At 39.7% G+C, this 23,837-nt stretch overlaps 1 protein-coding gene across 4 annotated transcripts in view; it reads right to left on the minus strand.

The window, feature by feature from the left end:
* The window catches only part of BRIP1 (BRCA1 interacting protein C-terminal helicase 1), a 146,437-nt gene that overhangs the window by 89,185 nt on the left and 33,415 nt on the right, over positions 1-23,837 (minus strand). For all 4 annotated transcript variants that reach the window (XM_030185692.1, XM_030185693.1, XM_030185690.1 and 1 more), the window contains exon 6: positions 4,861-5,142. In XM_030185692.1, coding sequence (XP_030041552.1) covers positions 4,861-5,142 — 282 coding nt within the window. The remainder of the gene's footprint in view (positions 1-4,860; positions 5,143-23,837) is intronic.

Here is a 23,837-nt window from a genome sequence, read left to right on the forward strand (position 1 = left end):
CTCAGATCCTTTTTCATGTTTTCCACTCCCTCCCAGGTGTCCACTCTGTTACAGATCTTAGTATCATCCGCAAATTACTCCCGGGTGTCCACTCTGTTACAGATCTTATTATCATCCGCAAATAGGCAAACTTTACCTTCTAAAACTTCGGCAATGTCACTCACAAATATATTGAACAGAATCGGCCCCAGCACCGATCCCTGAGGCACTCCACTACTCACCTTTCCCTCCTCCGAGCGAATTCCATTCACCACCACCCTCTGGCGTCTTTCTCCTCAGCGGTCTCTTCTCCAAGCTAAAGAGCCCTAGCCGCTTTAGCCTTTCCTCATCGTGAAGCCATCCCATCCCCTTTATCATTTTTGTCACCCTTCTCTGTACCAGAATTGAAAATATTCGATGTACAGTCGTACAAAGGCATATTACACCCTCATTTTTGTTTTCCATTCCTTTCCTAATGATACCTAACATTCTATTTGCTTTCTTAGCCGCCGCTGCCACACACTGAGCAGAGGGTTTCAACGTATCATCGACGATGACACCTAGATCCCTTTCCTGGTAGGTGACTCCTAATGTGGAATCGTGCAATATATAGCTACTAGTAAAAAAAGGCCCATTTCTGACACAAATGAAATGGGCGCTAGCAAGGTTATCCTCAGAGTGTGTATGTTTGAGAGAGTGTATGTGAGAGAGAGAGTGAATGAGTCTGGGTGCGAGTGAGTGTGAGAATGAGAGTGTGTGCAAGTGCGTATGTGAGACACAGTGTGAGAGAGAGTGTGTTTCACACAGATACAGTGTGTGCGAGAGAGAGAGTGTGTGTGAGACACAGACTCTCTGTGAGACTGAGTGTATGAGACCAAGAGAGTGTGTGAGTGACTGTGTGACACATAGAGAGTGAATGTTATACAGTGTGAGACATAGAGTGTGTGAGAGACAGTGTGTGAGAGTGAGAGAGAGAAAGACATTGACTGTGAGAGAGAGAGAGAGTGTGTGTGACAGAGATACCTCCCCTCCTCTCTCTGGTGTCAGCCCCCCCCCCTCTCTCTCTCTCTGGTGTCTGAGCGTTACTATGCAGGACGCTGAGCTCCAACATTCTGAAGCCGAGAAACCTCGTGTGGTTGGTCACTTCTGCTTGTGATGAACCCGGAAGTACGTGATGTCAATTTGAGGAGATGGATAGAGAGAGCAGGAATGCCTCAGCCATGCAGTCAGCTTCAGAATGTTGGAGGTGCGTTTTATTATATAGGATAGTTTGGGTTCCTTTTTCCCACATGAATCACTTTGCACTTGCTCACATTAAACGTCATCTGCCATTTGGACGCCCAGTCTCCCAAGGTCCTCTTGTAATTTTTCACAATTCTCTTGCGATTTAATAACTTTGAATAACTTTGTGTAGTCAGCAAATTTAATTACCTCACTAGTTACTCCCATCTCTAGATCATTTATAAATATGTTAAAAGCAACAGTGTTAAAAGAAAAAAAAATCGGTGTTACATTGGCCACCCTCCAAGCTTCCGGTACCATGCTTGATTTTAAAGATAAATTAAAAATAAAGGAAACTTAAGAGGAAAAAAAGAAACTAAAACCTCAAGGGTAAGGGACAAAAAAACAGCCCCAAAATAAAACAAGGCAAAGATGGGAAGGCACAAAACAGGCACTCAGAAAAAAAAAAAAAAAAACTCTCAAACTGAGCTGTGAAGAACAATGAAAATGGCATCCTCTCCTCATCGCGGAAAAAAAGAGAACTGGAGGACCTGCGCTCTGGCAGCAGGTGGGAAGGTAATTGCACATGTGTGACAGGAGCACTGTGTGCATTCTTAAAGTTATACAAAGCTTTTTTCAAGTTCTGAACTGGGCGACGCGAGACACATCACCCACATGTGAGAATTATTGGCCTGCTTGTCCTTGGAGAATGAGTGCTATACCCCTCTAGATATTGAACAAGTTTATTATACTCCTTACAATTTATTTTCCTTTTTACATGCTTCGCTTAAGAAACTACCCTCTCATTTGCTTAACAATCTTCTGTTATGCCTATTAAGAGAGGATTGGAAGGTTTCGATCTCACATCTAGAAAGGAACCATCCATAACTGATTTGCTCTCCATCAGAGGTAATGTCACCTTTGATCTGGGTCTAGACAATACAGCTTTCTTAGCCTGGGAAGCTGCAGGCCTTATCTTGTTGGAACATATAATTTTAGGAGATAAATCTCCCTTTTGAAGACCTAAAGTACATATAGGAGAACAGTGGGGGAACAGATCTGCATATTGCCAACTCAAACATTATGTATTCTCTTTGGACTGGCACTCTCAACCTCCGAATGACAGATAAAGTACAGGCTTTTTTTCATGATCTCTCAGAGGAGAAGGTTTCAATCTCAGGTTTACATAAAACACTTACTAAATTGGAGGTAGCTAAAAATCTGGAAGAGATACCACACAGGTGGGAATGTGATATTGGCCAGGGCTTGGGAGATGCTTAATAATATTAAAGGTATTCTGGGTTTAACAACCAATGCTGATCTTAGGGAATGTTAGTTTCATACATTACATGCCTTTTGGGCATGTCCAGTTTTGGATTGCCATCATTCAGTATACCTCTATTGAATTCACCAGTGAATCTTATTTTGGATAAGGCGCGGACTAATAGAGGACATTCTAAGGGTGATACACTACTCATTCGGAAGCTATGCCAAGAGGCTTCCAAATGTATTTTACAGTCATGGACAGTTGCTGAGCCGCCTACATATTGCAAACGGAGGGGTCAGGTCTATCAATTGCTTGTTTTCTCATGGTTTTGGATAGTTATATTCAGCACGACACCACGGGGAAGTCTTATCTTGAATACCTTATAGTCTATCTGCTTTAGGGATCAATGGTGCTTTGTTCTTCTGCTTACAATGCCTCATTTCTTATATTGCTATACCATACTTTCTTGGTCACCGGACGCCAAAAGAAGGTGATGGATATTTCTCTTTGGTTGGTGATTTAATTGGGGGGGGGGGGGGGTTACTTCAAAAATTATGGTAAGACACTTTTGCCTGTTTGTATTTATTGCCTGTAAGATCATGGTTCTACTTGATTTTGTATATTTTGGCAAGGTATATTCCTTGATGGTTTTATTGCCAATAACAATGTTTTTCATAAACACCATGTGGCTATACGGAGGCCCACTCAGTTCAAAGAAATAGTTGGGCCCAGGACAGCAAAGGAGGAGTATGTGGCCCAATGGACAGTCACACACCTCTTCCTCTTGCTGAACCCAATGGAGGGTGGCAAGAGAAAAGTGGATGGGATGTGTGCCATGGGGAACTGGCAGAAGGCTGGATGCAGTGTGTGCTATAGGAGAGTGGCAGGTGGATGCAGTGTGTGTCATGGGTGGTGAGCTGGAGAAAGGTGGATGGGGAACAGAGCTTTGCTTTTTCTAGTGGTGCTTCTATCATCGCATTGCCTTCTGATTAGGCTACTGCTGCAACCATCACAGCCTGCATGAATCAAACACCAGCTCTTCACTACTCGGCTGTCTACCCAAGCTCCACTGGTTCCAGGCCAGCACTAGTCAAAATCATCACCCTCACACTGCAAGCTGCTTTCAGCCTGAATCTCCTCCATTCCGTCTGTGCTCTTCTTGATCTCTTTTTCTATATATGCTTTTTAATCAAATATCACTTAAAGGAAAGGGGAGGGGAAGGGGAGGTGGAGCGAAGAAAAGTCAAACCTGAGACCACTAGCCAAATTTGCAGGAAAAAGGAACTCAAGACTCCTCTTGGTATCTTCATACCTGCTGCCCTCACTGTGGACCCTATATTCTGACCCCATCCTCCAACATCTACCAGTCAATTTGTTCTCCAACTGGCTCAGAAGTTGACACCAGTCCAGGAATCACTGCATGGTATGCTCGTCACCATCTGCTGGAGACGGGGAAATACTGCTGAGCTAGGACTGCTCAGTGCTCTTTATAGGGCAGAGCTCATAAGTGATTGGTCTATCTGCTGGTTGTCAGACATAACATTCTGGTTATGGACAGCCTGCCAAGGACAATAAAGAATACTAGCACTACTCACAATCAAAAACTGCCCCACTCTATTCAACTCAATAAAACCCATAGAGCACAACTGATTCAATGAAACAGTATCTGCATCGTTCTACCAAGATGATCACATCCAGAAATACTATATTAATTCTAGCAGATCAGACATTACTCAATGTGCATGATGATTTCCAATTTTATTTTAACTTACTATTTATTAAGGTCAACACCTTGATGTACAGACATCTTGCAACCCTAACACAAATGCAGTAAATCAAACATCACACCAATGTCATTTCAATTTATTACAGAGGTGTAAAATGTACAATATCAAAAGGTTCACACCTTGCTTTCCAAAACAATTTCCTCCTATTTCCCCCTTCCTTTATAGTCCCAAGTTCCATGGACGAACAAATTCTTAAGCACTGGAATGTTAATGAATAAACACTTACCGTCCTTCCTAACATTCCTTCCATACCCTCTTCTAAATCCTTCTATTCCATCTAAACGAACACATTTTCAGATGGCAAAGAAACTAGCCACCAACTCCCGTTTCCTTCCAAAAACCCTCATGACCTAAACTCAGGCAATGAGTCTTAGTATAAAATAGGGGGGGGGGGGGGGGCTGAACTCACAGTTCCTTGGGTGTCCTCAGCAGATATTCCAGAACAGAAAATGAATCCCCTGCTGATCCATGGAATGCAAGACCCAATTCAGGAATCAAACCAGGGACTTTAGTGACCAGGCTGCCCCCTGAATACTAGTCATTTACTAATCAGAAAAAATAACTATTTTTGGTGAAGTATATTTATTCTCAACCACAATTACTCACATCTTTTTCTTCTAGCAGTTCTCTGCATTTTTCATTCTTGTGACTGGATATGGCTGGATTGATACAGGTGTGATCTCTGCTGGAAAGAATTGTCATTGGGACACTGGAATAAGCTGTTCTTCGAAGCTCCTTTGTAATCTGAGCTATCTGCTTATGTGTTCTGGTACCAAAATATATTTTGGGAATAGGCAGCTTCTCTCCATTTTCCTTTTTCATTGTTTGGTCACCATCCTTGCCACTATTACTGCCACAGTAACATAGGCTGCAGGGACCCGGTGATTGCTAGAATAAAAAGAAAACAAACGTATCAGCCATCACACCACTGATCACAGCATAGCCTTACAGATTTTGAAAAAAAGCCCAGTCACTTATGTGCACAAACATCCAGGTCACATACTATGGAACTAAAAATTATATATAAAAACAGCGAAGAATATTAGGTAAACACATTTAAGTAGAGAGTAGAGAAATATACACAGACCCAAAACTACAAATCGCAAAACAGTTTCTATTTATCAAGGAAGTTTTATGACAGGAGATGGCATGATGTCAAAAGGTTGAAGCCATCTCTCCTGTCGAGCTGCTATATTGTGTGAACGCAAATATTTGCAGATGCAATTGAAAACAACAGTAAACTTGTGAGGTTTATGACTGCCTATGCATGGGTTTTTCTTTTTTTAGCTGATAGCTTATTTATTTATTAATTAGGATTTATTTACCGCCTTTTTGAAGGAATTCACTAAAGGCGGTGTACAGTAACAATAGATCAAAACATGAGCAGGAGGCAGAGAAGTAAAAATATTCGAACAACAATACAAGTATGGCATGGTATACTACTTGCAATGATACAATATGTACTAGAACAGGGGTAGGCAACTCCAGTCCTCAAGAGCCGCAGGCAGGTCAGGTTTTCAGGATATCCACAATGAATATGCAGGAGATAGATTTGCATACCATGGAGGCAGTGCTTGCAAATCTATCTCCTGCACCAACAATATTCATTGTGGATATCCTAGTGGCTTGAGGTAGGTATTGAACAGAATAGGTGACAGTATCGATCCTTGTGGTACCCCGCAGGTCAGTCAGTGTCCATGGTGGTGATGAGTTGCTGCCAATCATTATGGATTGCTGCCTGTCTGATAGATAGGATCTGAACCAGGCAAGTACTGTTCCATTGATACCTGTTTCTGTCAGTCGTACTAGCAAGATATCATAATCCACAGTGTCAAAAGCTGCTGAGAAATCTAGCAGTACTAACATCGAGGCAAATCCCTTGTCTCGGTTTCTGTGAAGATCATCTAGCAGGGATACGAGGACCGTTTCTGTTCCATAACCAGGTCTGAATCCAGATTGACATGGATCTAGCCAGTTACTCTTTTCTAGCCATTCATTAAGTTGAGCACAGACTGTTTGTTCTATGAGTTTCCCTAGAAACGGGATGTTGGATACTGGCCTGTAACTTTCAAGTTTGTCCTGGTCAAGGTTGTTTTTCTTCATCAGAGGGCGCCTTCTATAAGGCCCTACTTGCCTGCTGCACTATCTTTGATGGGCAGGGATCGAGGGAGCAGGTAGTTGGTTGAAGGTCTCTTAGGATTTGTCAAGGCTCTCCTCTGTCATTAGATTAAAAGTGTTCCATCTGTCTCTGTTAGGAGGGGGCGAGTTTGTGCACCCCTCGTTGACTGGTTGGGCACTGGGTGGGATTGCCTGTAAATCCTGGTGGAGACTTTTAATTTTGTTGGCAAAGTATGCAGCAAAATCATTGCTCAGTTTAGACTGGGCACGCTGGTTTTGTTGTGGGGTTGCAGTAGGCAGTTTACTATACTGAACAGCTGCTTGGTTGAATTGGCAGTCTGTGTAATGCATTGAGAGAAATACTGTTTTTTGGTTGCTGTTAAGGCTTGGTGGTTCTTTGCCATGTGCTTCCTGCAGTTTAACCTGTCTTCATCCAGGTGAGATTTGCGCCATCTCCTTTCCAGTTTTCATCCTTCACATTTAAGGATCCGAAGTTCTGGAGAAAATCAAGGTGAGCGTTTGTGAGTGGGGCATAAGACCTATTTTAGTGGTGCTGTTTTCTCTAAGGTCTTGGCTAGGTGTGTATTCCAGATGTCAACTTGTTCTGCCACTGTTGTCTTTTCATCTATATGCGGATAGTCCAAGGCCTCTAGGAAATTCTCAGCAGTCAGCTTTTTTTTTGTCTCTGATCTCCTTCCAAACTCTGGGAGGTGCCATTTGTTTCAGGTGGTCACTTAGGGAGAATTTAATTAGAAAATGGTCTGACCATGATAGGGGTGTTATTTCAATACTGTTATCCCAGAATTCTGGGATATCCACCCCTTTGTAGAATACCAGGTCTAGTATGTGACCCTTTTTGTGGGTTGGAGAATTGATCACCTCTATAAATCCTAGTGCTGTCATCGTGTCCAGAAAGGCAGCTGTGGTGGTATCTGGGGTTTTGATGTGTAGATTGAAGTCTCCCATGATCACCAACCTAGGGTAATTCAGGGTCACTTGAGTAATCAGGTCTAGGAGTTCTTGCACAGATAATGTGTTGTTACGAGGTGCTCTGTAAATCATGAGCAGCCAGATTGGCTTCTCCTCTTCAAGTTAGATTAAAAGAGATTCTGATCCATGTAGCTGGGGGATGGATATTCTGCGCAGTTTGATTGTGTCCCAAATCAATACTGCTACCCCTCCACCCTGTCTTCCTGGTCTTGGTTGATGTTGGATATTGAAACCTGTTGGGCATAGTTCAGCCAGTGGTAAACCCCCACTTTCATCTAGCCAGGTTTCACTTACTCCTAGGATGTCAAGATGCTGTTCAATTATGGCATCATGGATCACCAAGGATTTCTTTGCAGCTGATCTGGCATTCACCAATCCTATAGTTCCCAAGAGTGGTCTGGGGGTGCTGTGGGTAGCTTTGGTGTGACAATGAGGTGATCTTTTAACTACTGTTATGTAGGTGTTTGACCTCTTGCACTTTTGCCTTCTCCCACACACCACTGGGATGCTTTCATGACACATTTTTGTGTCAGAAGCTAGTTAGGCAAAATTTCACTTGGTGGCGCTGCAATCCACTCTTTGGAGTACACCCTGTAGATCAGCAGTCTTCCTAGTTGGCAATGCAGGGTTAAGGCTTTAATAGCTGAAAGAACAGACCTTTTAAAGTTGTAAATTCAGACCACGCCTGTGAGATCAAAGTCTTCCATCAAATAGAGAAACAAAGATTCAGAGTTATAGAAGTAGATTATGTAGTTAAAATACTTTTTTTTTTTAACTCACGAATTGTAGGTATGAACTTTAGAGTTTCTGGTTCTGATATCCTTGGATGGTCCAATTGATGCAGGTTGCTGTAGGCTTTTTCTTTATTGTTCTAGAGGAAGGATAGATGTAAGTAAAGATCCAGCTCCAATCTCAGAGCATGAGGAGAGTTATTTAGGGGAGATAAAAATTTCCTTTCTCTAGCCAAAAATAAATGGAAGAAGTTCCGAGTAAAATTGAGGACTGGTACCTCAACACAGACTGAGCAGAAGTCAGTAAACGTTTGGGTTGTAAATAAGCAGAAAATGTAGTTATATAGTCTAAGTTGCAGAGCCTGATGTGAACCCAGCCAGCCAGCTTCCCATAAGCAACCCACAGTTATTTTTTTTTTGTTTGCTTTTTTTTAACCTATAGGGGATCCCCACAACTTGGCCCTGCAGCTCCAAAATCTAGTCTGCCGCTCCCGAGCGCCCGTACCTATGGACCGCGGCTCACACCCCAGGCCCCCCCAGAATTAAAAAAAAAAAACCTCATTAAGTATGGGAAGCTTTCAAATTAAAAAAAATCCACACATAGGCACAATCATAAACCTCACAAGTTTGCTATTGTTTTCAATAGCATCTGCAAATATTTGGGGTCACACAATATGGCGACAAGTTCAGCCTACTGGCTTCAGCCCACAGAATGGGCCAGATAGGTTCATGCTGTCTCCGGTCATAAACTTCCTTGCTATTTATATCCCCCTTCCCTCTCAAAAAGATAAAAATGAAAAACGTCAGGAACTCATTTTTGGACAGAAAAGTCAACAGTAGTATTCTCCATGTTGTATACTGCAATGGTTCATACACTTATTGGCTAGGCTATCATGAGCAGTATAAATGAAAAAAAAACACTGTAGAGTGACTAAAAAGATAACTGTACCTATCACACACAAATTACCTGATTTATCAATGGTTCTTCCCCACATACACAGCCTGAGATAATACCCTTAATATTCTCAGCTTCTTTGTTTAACAAAGATTTTCCAATAAAGCAGTAACGAGTCAACAGTGCTGTAGGAACCAATAATCACAGCCTTAATACACATATTCCACTATAATCATTCCTAAATACTTTATGTATAACTGGCTCTCCAGATTGAAAACAAGACAGCCATTTTGCCCACTCAACCTCCAAAGAAATCATATTTAAACCAGGTGTGGGCAAACATTTGGTCTGAAATGCAATGTTAGGAGGCTGACTCAGGAGATGGGAACAATGAAGGGCCTCCCCTGGTGTTTCGAGTTGACAAATGGATGAGAGGGACTCCCCAGAGTTATATGTGAAGGACAGACACACTTCCTGTCATGACTTGCTCTCACCACCACAGGCTAGATGTGACCTGGGTCCTAGTTTGTTCACCCCAGCTTTAAATGGCTATAATACCTAAGGACTAAGGCAATTAGTTTTTTTTTAAAGGGCTCCTGCAGTGATTTGGGAAGCTATAGACAGGGAAAATTGGTAGACGTTACTCTAAAAAACAAAATTACTGACAATATGGACACAGTGCGCATTTAGTAAAGGCAAGTCTTGTCTTACTAATTTATTGAATTGTTTTAGAAGGTGTAAACACATACAGCTCAACCCCTTTATAATGCGATCCGTTACAATGCGAATCTGCTTTTAACACAATGCAAGTGTGACTCCCGATTTGATTAACAGGAGACGACAATAGGATCAAACCTGAAGTCTAGCAAACCCAAGTGGGTAGAGAGGTGTGTTGTCTCACACTAGATATCAATCTGGTACGTATAGGCAGTGCCTAGACTATACTTTACTCTCTGTTCTGCATGCTCCCTTGCATCATGGCTGAGGGTCTTGGAAGATGTGCAAACAGATGCTTCATATCTACATATTTACAGCAATGAAAGAAAATGAATTATTACACATATGTCTGTTGTGTCACAGTAGCAACCAGTCAGGTACTAACCAGCAGGCCATAGCATAGACTAGAGCAGGGTTGTCCAACTTTGGTCCTCGAGGGCTGCAATCCAGTCAGGTTTTCAGGATATCCCAATGAATATGCATGAGATCTATTTGTATGCACTGCCTCCACTGCATGCAAATAGATCTCATGCATATTCATTGGGGAAATCCTGAAAACACAACCTGGCAAGTGCCAAGGTTGAACACCCCTGGACTAGAATTTATTCTGGGCTTCCACCATGTGAACATGACTTCTATGCATTTCCCCATGAGTTTAGCAAAAATGCATGGATACTTCCACCATTTTATAAAACTTCAAGCAACAAGTTGAACTTCCAAAAGAGGCAGATACTGCTAATAATCACAACTGAGGATTCAGTCACTGCATTTTTAAAAGAAACTAAACCTAAAACAAGTTTGGTTTTTTTTTACATTGGTAGTGAAGCCTGGGATGCGATCACAAAAATCTACATTTTCAAATGTTGGAGAAACCTAACTGGTTGCAAGTATAGTCCTGGACAACTCACAGGTAGCCAGTGACAGCGATGAAGAGAGTGACTTTGAATGCTTTGAAGGGGAAGATGTCACCACCGCCAAACAGGTCTGAGAAAGATACACTTCTGAACGCCTCTCCAAAAATGACATGACCAATGCAGAATAACTGCTGGAAGCGTACACTGATAGGAGAGTAGGGTCACATGACCGATCTGGAGATAATCGAAAACAATACTGGCGAAAATCATGATTTGGATGCAACAGAAGATGAAGATAAGGAACCTGAACTGCTACCTAAGATCACATAGGCACTTGCAACGGGATTTAAATTTCTTGAAACAGATAAGGTACTGTAGTTTCTCTTTCAGTTTCACAATTAAAACGCTTGATTGAGATCATCAAAAATAAGCAAAGAGACGCAATAAAATAATCAACCCTTGATAAATACGGAGTGCATTATGTTTTCCCTTTTCTTTTTAATTTTATTCTATAGTACTGTATAAGTTGAATGCAGAAAACTGGGTTGAGACTTCTAACGCAATCCGCTTATACCATGATCTGATTCTTTGGACCCCAAGCACTGTGTTATAATGGGGTTCAGCTGTATATAGACAAAAGTGCTCTGGTTCATATAGTGTATTTAGAATTTTAGAAGACATTTCACAATCTCTCTCATGAGAGATTCCTCAGAAAATTTAAAAAGTCACAGGATGGAATGCCCTATTTTGTGTATTGGAAACTGATTAAAAGACAGAAAATGGTAAGATTAAATGGTCAGTTTTCCAAACGGAAAAGGCTCAGTAGTAAAATGCCTGAAGGGTCTATACTGGGATCTGTGTTGTTCAACCTTGATGAATGATTCAGAAAAAGGAGCAACGAGTAGGGTGATTGAATTTGCAGACAGCACAACATTATTCAAAGTAATTAAAATGGCAGGGGAATGTGAGAAACTGCAAATTGATTTTGTGAGATTAGGAGACTGGACATCTAAATGGCAAATTTAATGTGGACACTGCAATGTGATGAACATAGGGAAATTAATCCCAACAACAGTTACAAAATTGGTGGGTGCCAAGTCAGAAATCACCACCAAAGAAAAACATCTCAGAGACATGGCTAACACACTGAAAATTTTCAGTTGAATGTGCTGTGGCTGCAAAAAGAGCAAATACATAGAGATTTTCAAAAAGGAACGAAGAACAAAAATGAGATTACCATCATGCTGCCTCCATTGTATGCAAATCTCTTTCATGCATATTCATTATGGATATCCTGAAAACCTGACTGGCAAGGGAGTACTCCAGGACAAACTTGGGAAACACTGGTATAAATTATGTCTTACATTTATTTTAGATTTTGATTTTATGTGATTATTGTTTTATTTTGATTGTGCATGTTCTGCAACCTGTCAGATTTGGAGATAGTGCAGGATATAAGTGATTTAAAATAATAATTCAGATGGGAAAGGAGATGAACGACAAAGGGGATATGATAGAAGTTTATAAAAATCAAGCAAGATGGAATGGTTCTTTCAACTTCCTAAACAACATTAAACAAGGATACCCTGTATGAAACCTTCTTTGGCTGGCAATCATCAAACCATCAATTTAATTCAGCATCAGAACTATATAACAAAAACAGCCTTCCAACTTATATTCTCTCTCCTTCTACATCTTTCACACATTTCTAAATTCAAAGAGGAGCTAGGAAGCAAGCAATGTGGCCAAGTAGAGAACAGATATGTTTAAGGGGCAGGAAAGGGGACTGTTAGAATCAACAAGGATGGGGAACATTCATTTTTTTATGTGGGTACAAAAGAGGAATTTAGTTCCACTAAAGCTGTGGTCAATAAGATTTATCTGTCATTTAGGAGAAAAATGTGACGGCTTGGCTGCTTAGTCAAGCATTTCAAGATAGCTGAGTTTTGAGGTGAGTATATTTTAACATGAGGTCCAAGGTTGAGCCTTCTAGAAATGTTGATTGTGTTTTATATTATTTCGTTTTTATTTGTAAGCTGTCCAAGGCTGTTTCTGGTAGAATAGGGTATCAAGTCTAATAAATAAAAATTTTTTGTATTTAAACTATGTATCATCCACTGGTACAATAGTAGTGCTACAAGCTGTCATACAAGAGATATGGGTTGATTTCTGAACTTGTCAGTTACTGAGGTCAGTAAGGCAGGGTTGCGGTTGTCTGGAAGAAGCATTCACAGTCACTGATGAAAAAGAGGATTGTATTAATTGCAAAACAGCAACACGTAGGGCCCTGTTTACTAAGCTGCGCTAGAGGTGCGTTAGTATTTTTAGCATAACCATGTAGATGCCCATAGTATTCCTATGGACATCTACACAGTTAGCTCGTGCTAATGTTTAGCACATGCTAAATAAGTTAGCACACCTTAGTAAACAAGACCACCAGTGACCAAACTCATGGTGCATGCATAAGGAGTTCCAGAGAGATCAGTAATCTAAGATCAAGCACTATTAATGCAATAATTAAACTTAAGTCAAACTAGGATCCAGTTCTGACTGAACTGGAAGAACAAAGTGCTGGAATGCATATACGGAAATGATAGATAAGTCTAACACTGTTCTTTTTGCTCAAAATATGTATCTCAGATGTCTCATGGCCATCAATATTATGCATTGAACCTCAGTTAATTACCAAGAAAAATAATTTTAAGAACATATTTTAAAAGTTTTGTGCCAAATGATACATTCAGCCACATACTCCACATGACAGTACAACTTTTTTTTGCTATCCTTTTATATATAATTGTAATCAGTAAGACTATCCTCCATAAACAAATGCTAAGTCATGGCATGTGTTACAGAACAACTGCAGGGATCAAGCTGTCTCCTGGCTTCCGCGCTGTGGAAAACCAAGTTCAAATTACCCTCAGTCCCACTCAACCTTGCCCGCCATTAAATATTACAATACAGGATAGAATGAAGGTAAATGTGACCCTCTTGGAGCTGTCAGTCACAAGGATAAAAGGTTCACTGATGTGCCAAAATAAACAACCCTCTAAGCTGATAAGGTTACAGCCCACACTGAAATTGTTACAGTCCCCCTTCTCAGGTTGCCAGTCCAGGAAGATTTTATTACAAGGTGCTGCCACATTAAATAGCTAGTTCTGAATATCCTGCCTTCTATATTGAATAATTACTTATTTGCTGAAAGGATAAAAAAGAGAGTTATGAATGGAGCTCTTGTCAGTGGTTAGTCAGGAAACAGCTGACATAAAGGTGTGTGTTACATATACGGCAATATCTAACGTGCTATAAAGTCACATGGAGAACTGGAATGTAAATTATAGCACATTATTTTCATTTTCTTAAACTGATGCTTTAGTAGTGACAGACAATCAATACTTTTTAAAATTGAAAATACAGAATTGTTTCACTGAAATCTACATAACATTTAAGAAGCCTACCATTATCATTCATTAAATGGTACTCCTGGTTCAACAAAATAGTCTTTTACTACCAAGCATACAAAATTGTCCCTAAGCACACAAAAATTATATAGTTCTTGCAACATTGTGGGGGTTTGTATGTGAATACGACAGAACCTCTGCAACTTCTCAAATGATCACATCAATTTAACCACCGTATTTTAACAAAAAACAATAAGCAATAACACTGATTAGAGAATTCACAATTCACGTGTCAGTAGAGCTTTTACCATCCTAATAAGATCTGATGTTTTCACCAATTATACAAACTGTTCAGTTTTGTACTGGGATTGAAGTTTCAATTTTATTATTTTCAAAAACAAATTATGAATTTTTGCCTGGGATTAAATAGGAAAAAAATATCAACAAAAGTTAATATATATATATATATATTTGAAACAATATTTGCTTCCTCTGGACTTTGATGGCATATATTCACTTTGCTTGCTAATATTTCTTCCACACCATGACAAAACTATAGTGCATGAACATACAGACACATCAGTGTACACAAAAAGGTTAAAATGTTGGTCTCCTTCCACAAAATAACATAGAGGTGAGGAAGAAATATTTATTTACAGGTAACTATAAACTTGTTTTCTTTTAGCATGAAGAGGAATTTTGTTTACGACTGCATTTCAAAATGTACCTTAGTATTATACTTAAAACATAAAGCTGTAAATTAGGCTGGATTTTAACTAGTTGTGAAATATCAACAAAGGACAACAGGAGACATGGCATTTATGAAATCGGCAGACTGTATGTCATAGCTCTTGAGAAGATTTTAAAAGAAATAAAATATGCTATACTTGATTTGTAAAATTAAGCAAATTAGCAGCTTTGCTACTAAACCTTTTTCTTCCGGTCACACAAGCTATCATCACATGCTCAAGTCCAGCCTATTATCCTACCCTGGCTCTAAACTGAACACATTCCAGTCAGGGCATCTTGAATGAAACAACCTCCTCTACTGTCTTCCAGGGCAGAAGAATGAACAGATACATTCAGTGATCTACCCGGTGGTCTAAAGGGAGATGATGTAACTCTGCCTCCACATCCATTTGTAACACCACAGAGACGAGCAGCTACAGCATCACATATTCTTTGTGAATAATAAAGGTCTGGGATCATGAACTCCCATCAAACAATTCCTTGCAAAACCTTTCAGACACTAGGCTCTTTAATCACTCTTAACCTTGGTTGGTGTGTGACATGATCACCCATTCTGCCCACCTTTGCTTTTCAAAATTATACCACAGGAGGAAGGGTTGGCCAAATGTCATCAATGTCATTGTGTGACTAATAGTATATAATTCAGTACCTATTATTTTTATTTAGAGCATTGAACTGGGCTGCAGAAATCAGAGATAAAAGTTCAAGGTTTGCCTTAATACGGATTTCCTTGTTAAACTAATTTTAAAAAATCCATCACATCTCTGTAGTACATAAATATTAACAGAGCATAAATTTTATAGCTCTCCCTTCTCATTTCAACCCTAATAAGTAATGCTTTTAAGCTTTCGTCTAACTTCTTGTAATATTTACTGGAATTAAATGTGACCTTTTCATGCTAACAGCAATCAGTAAGAAAACTGATGAAGAATCTAATTGATTGCCTTAGAAAGTAATCTATTCACTTCATCTTTCCCCAATGATGTAGGCTAGAAAGGATAACTATTTCATTTTCCAATTTGTTTCACTGTATTATTACATGGTTTCTTTAATTTTAGTATTGTATTGGAATGTACTGACCTCAAAATAAAGTAAGCCATTGTAATCAATGTTTGATCACATTGCAAAAGTAATACCGCAAATGGGGGCCCCCAACCCAGTAGTAAGAGGCACATCCTTTATAGGACTCAAAACATTTTTTTAAATCCTAAATATTTGTTTTACTCATATACACAATTGTAAACATTTGTCATTCAACTATAACAGTACCTTCTAAATTACGAACATTTTAAAGATAGAAAAAGAGTTCTCTGTGTACAAGCAGGATAAGAAAGCCATACATGGTGATGTTATCACATGACAGCACCAGCCCAGTCTTGCTCTCTAAAATCCAGAAAAGTCTTGAACACAGTGTGCCCACCTAGAGGTAACTGCCATTGTTACATACACCTGCCAGTTGTCTTCACCTGCTCGTGCTTACCAGATGGATTCTGCTCCACCAACTTTCACCATGACCAGTGACAAAAATTCAAAGAAACCAAAAGAAAAGCTAAAGGAGGAGTGGCCTCGTGGTTAGAGTGGTGGACTTTGGTCCTGGGAACTGGGTTCGATTCCCACTTCAGGCACAGGCAGCTCCTTGTGACTCTGGGCAAGTCACTTAACCCTCCATTGCCCCAGGTACAAATAAGTACCTGTATACAATATGTAAGCTGCATTGAGCCTGCCATGAGTGGGAAAGCGCGGGGTACAAATGTAAAAAAAAAAAAAGATGAGAGAGAGAGACACCCCAGGCATCGTATGCACATGCGGTGGGTGTCAGATATAGCCCATGCTCTTTAAATGCCTCCGTACTCTTCCTGCAGCGAACATACATGATACAGTACTGCTTACTCCAGCACTCTCTGCCATAAATCTGAATCATCCATGGCTATGACATGCACTGATAACTAGATCGGGAACACACAGGGCTGCACACCTGCACTCTCAGGGGCCCACCACCACAGTACAGAAATGCCAACTTTCACATTCAAAAGGCTTAACAATGCAATGTTGATGTATGATGCAATGTGACAATGAGGGACAAGTCTCTTATGGCTCTAGAATATATACAAATCATAGCAAAATTTATGAGCAGCAAAGGAGAGGCAAGCATACTGTGTTAGTTTACACTAGTGGGTGAAAATTAACACCAATATCGTACATGTGTTAAAACAACAGTTTTTAGGAACTCATTTACTTTTGGATTATTGAAGGGTGAGAATTAAGAGAGCTGCCAAATAAATCAAAATAAACATATCTAACAGAAGCCTTGACAGTTAACAGGAAGGAAACCCAAGTAAATTATTGTATACAGCAACTATCAAAACAATTCTATAGCTGCCATACTGTGTTCCCAGGTAATAAACATAAGACAATAGTTAGATCAAGAAAAGGTTCCTGGTTATTCAGCCTGTCTGCATTTGAAGTTTTCAAGAACCACTCGAAGTACATTGGGGACAGAAATCATATTCATAAGGCGATCAGAAGCAGTTCTAGAGATAGTAGCACCAATCCTTGGGTCAGAGGAGAGACTAAGAAAGAGGTAAGAGTAATTATTATAAGAGAGAGATGAAAGAGGAAATACAAGGACAAAATGGAAGCCATACACAATGGTTCCACAGGCTGTACCTTGGGCTTCTTCAGAGCTGAGTAGATTCTTATTGGGCTCTGCATGTGTTAGATAAAATTTGAGGAACCTTTTGTCATCTAGTTTATAAAGAGCCTTTTCTCTTATATGAAGATGGAGTTTAGGAATGAAGACTGGTAAATTTATTAACTGACAGATAAAATGACAATTCTACTTTTGAAGGAAATTTAGGGTGGGTTCTTAGAGTAACTTTGTTTTAAAAAATGCATATAAGATGGGTGAGACCAAGTGTTTGAAGCTCTCACCCTTCTTGCTGAGGCAACTGCTATTAGAAAAGAGAATTTAAAAGAAAGGTGTTTAAAAGCATTGACTCCATTGATTTGGATGGTATTTCCATCAACTGCATTAAAACCACATTTGAGGTCCCATGGAACTGATCATTTACTAAGACCTCTCCTAATTCTTACAGTGATGGGATATTTTGCAATTGGGGTCTCATTGACGGCTTCATCATAAGTCATAATAGCACTTTTAACTAAGAAAATCTCAAGAATTTGCTGGGAAAGGTAGAATTAACAATCAGTAAATAGGTAAAGGGATTTTTATTCCAATCTCCTCCATTTAAAAACATAAGTTCTTCTAGTTGAAGGCTCTGTTGTTGAAACCGAAATCCACATTATCATGGTGTGCTCAACATCTACACCATCAGAGCCAAACTCCACAAATTGGGAAGAAACAGTACTCTGTGGTTTTTGAGTGATCAATTCTGGGAACATCTCCAACCTTACAAGCTTCGGGGAAAGTAACTGGAATAGCTTCTATTGCTTCTGCTTCTGTGGTGATTCGGCTCTTTTCCTTGAAAAAAAAAATGTTAACTGATTGCCGACAGGACAAATCGCTCTGAGCTAGAAGATGTGACTGTGCTCACCAGTAGTAAGTCAAAAAGACAATATTGCTTTGGCATATTTCGAGCTTCCTGCCTTTGTGCCTATTTATCCCTTTGCCAATAGATACTGCTGCTTGTACAAAGTGTACTGGAATCTGCTCCACCACAGCTGCTGCTGAGAGCTTGTCAGACAGACACATTTTGTTTTTTAGTGTTTCTCTGACTTTCTTGGCAAATTAGCCCCTATATAGGAAGTATTGGCCAGTTTGTGATGTACATCCTTGCAGTGTCATGAAGCATGCAACCATCTCAGCCCCCAGGTTGCAATTGCTGTGGCTGAAATACTATGTGGTGCATCAAATATAATCACCTGGATCTAATTAGGTGCTTACCATCCTCCTTGAACGGGTAGATGTGAAGCGTCTGTTCACTTTTCAAAAATACTAGGACTAGCGGGCATGCAATGCAACTACAATGTAGTAAATTTAAAACGAATCGGAGAAACTTTTTCTTCACTCAACGTGTAATTAAACTCTGGAATTCGTTGCCAGAGCCAGAGAATGTGGTAAAGGCGGTTAGCTTAGCGGACTTTAAAAAAAGGTTTGGACGGCTTCCTCAAGGAAAAGTCCATAGGCCGTTATTAAATGGACTTGGGGAAAATCCACTATTTCTGGGATAAGCAGTATAAAATGTTTTGTACTTTTTGGGATCTTTTTTGTTGTTGTTGTTGTTGTTACATTTGTACACCGCGCTTTCCCACTCATGGCAGGCTCAATGCGGCTTACATATTGTATACAGGTACTTAGTTGTACCTGGGGCAATGGAGGGTTAAGTGACTTGCCCAGAGTCACAAGGAGCTGCCTGTGCCTGAAGTGGGAATTGAACTCAGTTCCTCAGTTCCCCAGGACCAAAGTCCACCACCCTAACCACTAGGCCACTCCTCCACTCCAAGTATTTGTGATCTAAATTGGCCACTGTTGGAAACAGGATGCCAGTCCAGGTCACAAATACCTGGCAAGGTCCGGAAAACTTCAATACATTTTATACTGCTTATCCCAGAAATAAGCAGTGGATTTTCCCCAAGTCAATTTAATAATAGTCTATGGACTTTTCTTTTAGGAAGCCGTCCAGACCTTTTTTAAACCCTGCTAAGCTAACTGCCTTTACCAAATTCTATGGCAACGAATTACAGAGTTGAAGAAAAATTTACTACTTTGTAGCTTCATCGCATGCCGCCTAGAGCTATAAGTATTTTTGGAAAGAGTAAATAAAATTAACGTCTACCCATTCCACTCCACTCATTATTTTATAGACCTCTATCATATCTCCCCTCAGCTGTCTTTTCTCCAAGCTGAAGAGCCCTAACCAATTCAGCCTTTCCTCATAGGGAAGTCGTTCCACTATATCTTTTTTGAGATGCGGCGACCAGAATTGAACACAATATTCAAGTTGTGGTCTCACCATTGACCGATACAAAGGCATTATAACGTCCTCACTTTTGTTTTCCATTCCCTTCCTAATAATACCCAACATTCTATTTTCTTTCTTAGCCGCTGCTGCTGCCTGGAGTACCCCCTTGCCAGTCAGGTTTTCAGATAATCCACAATGAATATGCGTGAGATTGATTTGCATACACTGCCTCCATTGTATGTAAATCTCTTCATACATATTCAATGTAGATATCCTGAAAACCTGACTGGCAAGGGGGTACTCCAGGATTGACTTAGGAAACTCTTACAGTAAATATAAGAAAAACCACAGAAGGAGAACCAAAACACACAGCACCAAATTAAAAAAAAACCCCAAAAATCCTTCAATTTAGGAGTGGGACTATAATAGCCAAAACAAAATAAAATAAAGGCTAAGAAATTACTACCATAACAACAGTATAAAACTTTATAAACGTTGTCACAGTGCTACACTGAATAGCTGTTGTGTGAAATCTCACACAAGCATGGCCTACAGAGATATGAGAAGTGACATTGCTAAAGCTTTTCAACTGCTCTTTCTTGAAACTCTTAACAGGCGTTGTTGTAGTCCACCACTATGGGCTCATGATTAAACCACACAAAGCAGCTGTTTATCCACTCACAGTAACCAGCAGGTGAACCCGATTCAATATTTATCACAGCCTTTCACAGATCACTGCTAACCAAGCAAACGTTTTAATTAAGCTGGAACTTGCTTCAAAGAGCTTATTCAAGATGTCAATCAGCAAGAATAGGATCAGATACAGTGTCAGGTGAGAGTATGTAACACAAATCCGTAACTTTCTTCATCCCATTGCTGTAAATTAGCCCTGCTCTGGAGCTGGGACTCTGATTCTAACAGACTGCCAGTCTCCTGGAATGTGTAAGAGAAGTTATTCAAACCCTATTGTGAAGGTTGTAAGCAATATGTTAAACCTGCACTGGGCTCGCACATTAAGACAGATTCTTTTCACAGCTGTTTTTTTGATACTGCAAGTGTTTGTTACACTATTCTGCATTTACTGTTTACTTGCTTTCCTGATGTCAGTTGGGATGACTGGACACTGCTGCGCCACTTTTTTTTTTTTTTTAACTGACCCTGTTACAGAAAAATAAAAGATATGTTGCACTTTTACATCCAGATTTAAACTAAAACTATACTCATTTTCAAGAGCTGGCAATTCAAGAACCAGCTGTGATCCTCAGGATCTAGGATGTTAAATTACACAAATGGCAGATGAAGAATCTATTCAAGGCCTAGGGTAAAAGCAAGGCTGATGCTAGAGATGGGCAAGAAAAACAACTTCTCTCAGCGCCAAGCCAAGGCTGGGGGGCAGAACTGGATGGTATGCCATACCACCTTTTTTAAGAGCTGGTGTACAAGTAAGCGAACCTGAAAAGAAAGGGAGGACTGAAAGCAATCCTTGCCCTTGGCACTATTTTGTCCAGCAACTGTCATGGGTAGAAGCAGTTCTACTAGAGCAGAGAAGTAATCAAGTGGTTACAGCAGGGGCAAAGAACCAGAGCAAAACAGGCCTCAAATTCCACGGAGGCTTCTTGGTCACTTAATTCTTCATTGCCTCAGGTATAAATGGACTGCAAGCCCTCTGGGGATAGGGGAAATACCTATTGTACCCAAATTTAACTTACTTTGAGTAACTATTGAAAAGGCTGAGCTCAAGTCAAATAAATAAAAGTTGAGAGCTCTAGCTCAAGCAAAAAGCACCTAGAACTCTTTTTGCAATATTGGGATAAATCCTTTTGCAGTAGATAGGGCAGCAGGAAATACAAACTGTTAACTCCAGGAACCATTCATTGATCAAACTGGACACATGAATGGTTAAAGAATGAGCAATTAATTTTCACATCTCAGGACAGCAGATTACGGACAAGATGGTTTTACAGCAAGTGCAGAAAAAACTGGTACAACAGACATCTGTCAGTTTTATAAGAAAGAGCTGGAAATGGTCACTCATCTCATAGTTGGCTGCAAAGTTCTGATGGTAGAGAATTTCTATACAGAAACGCATAAGATGGCATGTCTCATTCACTGGAAATTCTGTAATCATTACATCACTGCAGCAGAAAAGCACTAACAAGAATTATGGACAATGAAGAGGCTTAACGATTACCTGGGACCTCCCCATTCTGACCAATAAAAATATAATAATAATTATAGACCCATTTCCAACCTACCTTCTGCGTCTAAAATTATTGAGAAGATTATTACAACTCAGCTACCTGACTACTTTGATCAAACAAATGCTTTATACCAAGCCAAACTAGATTCTGTGCCCATCACTCAACCTAGAACACCCTACTTGGTCTTACAAATTATGTCAACCTTCTAGATTGGGTGGGGGATGATGATGTTGCCTCTTTCCCTCAGTTTATCAGATGCTTTTAGTTTGGTCAGCCCCACACCCCCGATTTCCCCTATTATTGAATATATGTCACTTTGAACGGTTTCTGATCTTTAAACAAAATGTATATCAAACACATTACACAGTTTTTAAATTATTACTTCATTTACTTATGAAATTAAGTTATGAAAAACACCCATGTGAAAAAGTAACTGCGTCCTTAGTATTCCAATTAAGTTATGCAAACACCCATGTGAAAAAGTAACTGCGTCCTTAGTTATTCCATCGACCAAATTTAATTAATAATTACTCAGCTGATTGAAAACAGCAACGTCCTATTTCAACCAGCTCTACTGAATCTAAACCTCACCACAACGTTTCTACAAAAACATAATGCTACAATCAAAGGAAATTCCACAAAATAATTTTCTTTTTTTTAAATACATCTAGAAAGAGTTGCAAAACCATTCCTAAAGCTCTGGGACGCCACCGAACCACAGTGAAAGCCATTACCCCTAAATGGAGAAGACCAGGAACAGTGTTGAATCTTCACAGGAGTAGCTGGCCTGTCAAAATTACTTCAAGAGCACAGCGAAAACTCATCAAGTCACAAAAAATCCCAGATCATCACACAAAAAACTGCAGGCCTCTCTAGTCTCAGCTAAGGTCAGTTTTCATGACTCCACTATAAGAGAGAATTGTCTGATCATCTGTCCATGAGCTGAAGCAGAAGCACAATTGGGTTATGCAGCAAGAAAATGATCCAAACACAAAAGCAAGTCTATATCTGAATGGCTGAGGAAAAACAAAATTAAAGTTTTGGACTGATCTAAGCAAAAGTCCTGACTTGAACCCAATAGAAATTCTCTGGCAGGATTTTAAATGAATTCATGCATGAAAACCTATGAATGTGTTTGAATTAAAGCACAAGGGAAAGTGGGCTAAGATTCCCCAACAGTGATGTGAAAAATTGACATCAAATTATAGGAAGTGTTTGGTTGCAATTATTGCTGCTTAAGGTGGTGCAACCAGTTAGTAAGTTTAAGGGGCAGTTACAAGGGTGATATGGGTGTTCCATAAATAAATGTAACAGTAACTTGAAAACTGTTGTGTGTTTACTCAGGTTCCCTTTGTCTAAAACAAGATGTTCTTAACTCAGTCTTCAGGACATAAGAATAGCCATACTGGGTCAGACCAATGCTCCATCTAGCCCAATATCCTGCTTCCAACAGTGGCCAATCCAAGTCACAAGTACCCGGCAGAAACCCAATTAGAAACACTCCAAGCCAGTCAGGTTTTCAGAATAGCCACAATAAATATGCATATGAGAGATCTGCATGCAGTGGACCCACTGTATGCAAATCGTTCATGCATATTCATTATGGATATCCTAAAAACCCAACTGGATTGGTGTGTCCTTATGGATTGGGTTGAGTACTCCTGGTCTAATTTTACAGTTTGTTTAAAGATCAGGAGTCTACCCATCATTCTGCTTTTCTTTTTGTGAAGCCCTTCTTTGGAATACTCTTCCAGTAGCCCTTTGTATAGAACTATCCTTTATTAAATTCAAGGCAGCACTTAAAATCTACATCTTTCAACAGAATTTTCAGTAGTCGCAGATGTTCTAGGCCACAGGGTAACTATAATTTATTATTAATCATCTTTTTAACTCTTACTTTTCTATTTTACTCCATAGCATTCATTTGTGTTTAATGTAAAAAATTTTAAATTTTATATAAACCACTTTAATGTAAGTTTATAAAAGGCGGTATATTACATAAAA

This window comes from Microcaecilia unicolor, chromosome 13 (genome assembly GCF_901765095.1).
Source record: "Microcaecilia unicolor chromosome 13, aMicUni1.1, whole genome shotgun sequence".
Taxonomy (NCBI): Eukaryota; Metazoa; Chordata; class Amphibia; order Gymnophiona; family Siphonopidae; genus Microcaecilia; species Microcaecilia unicolor.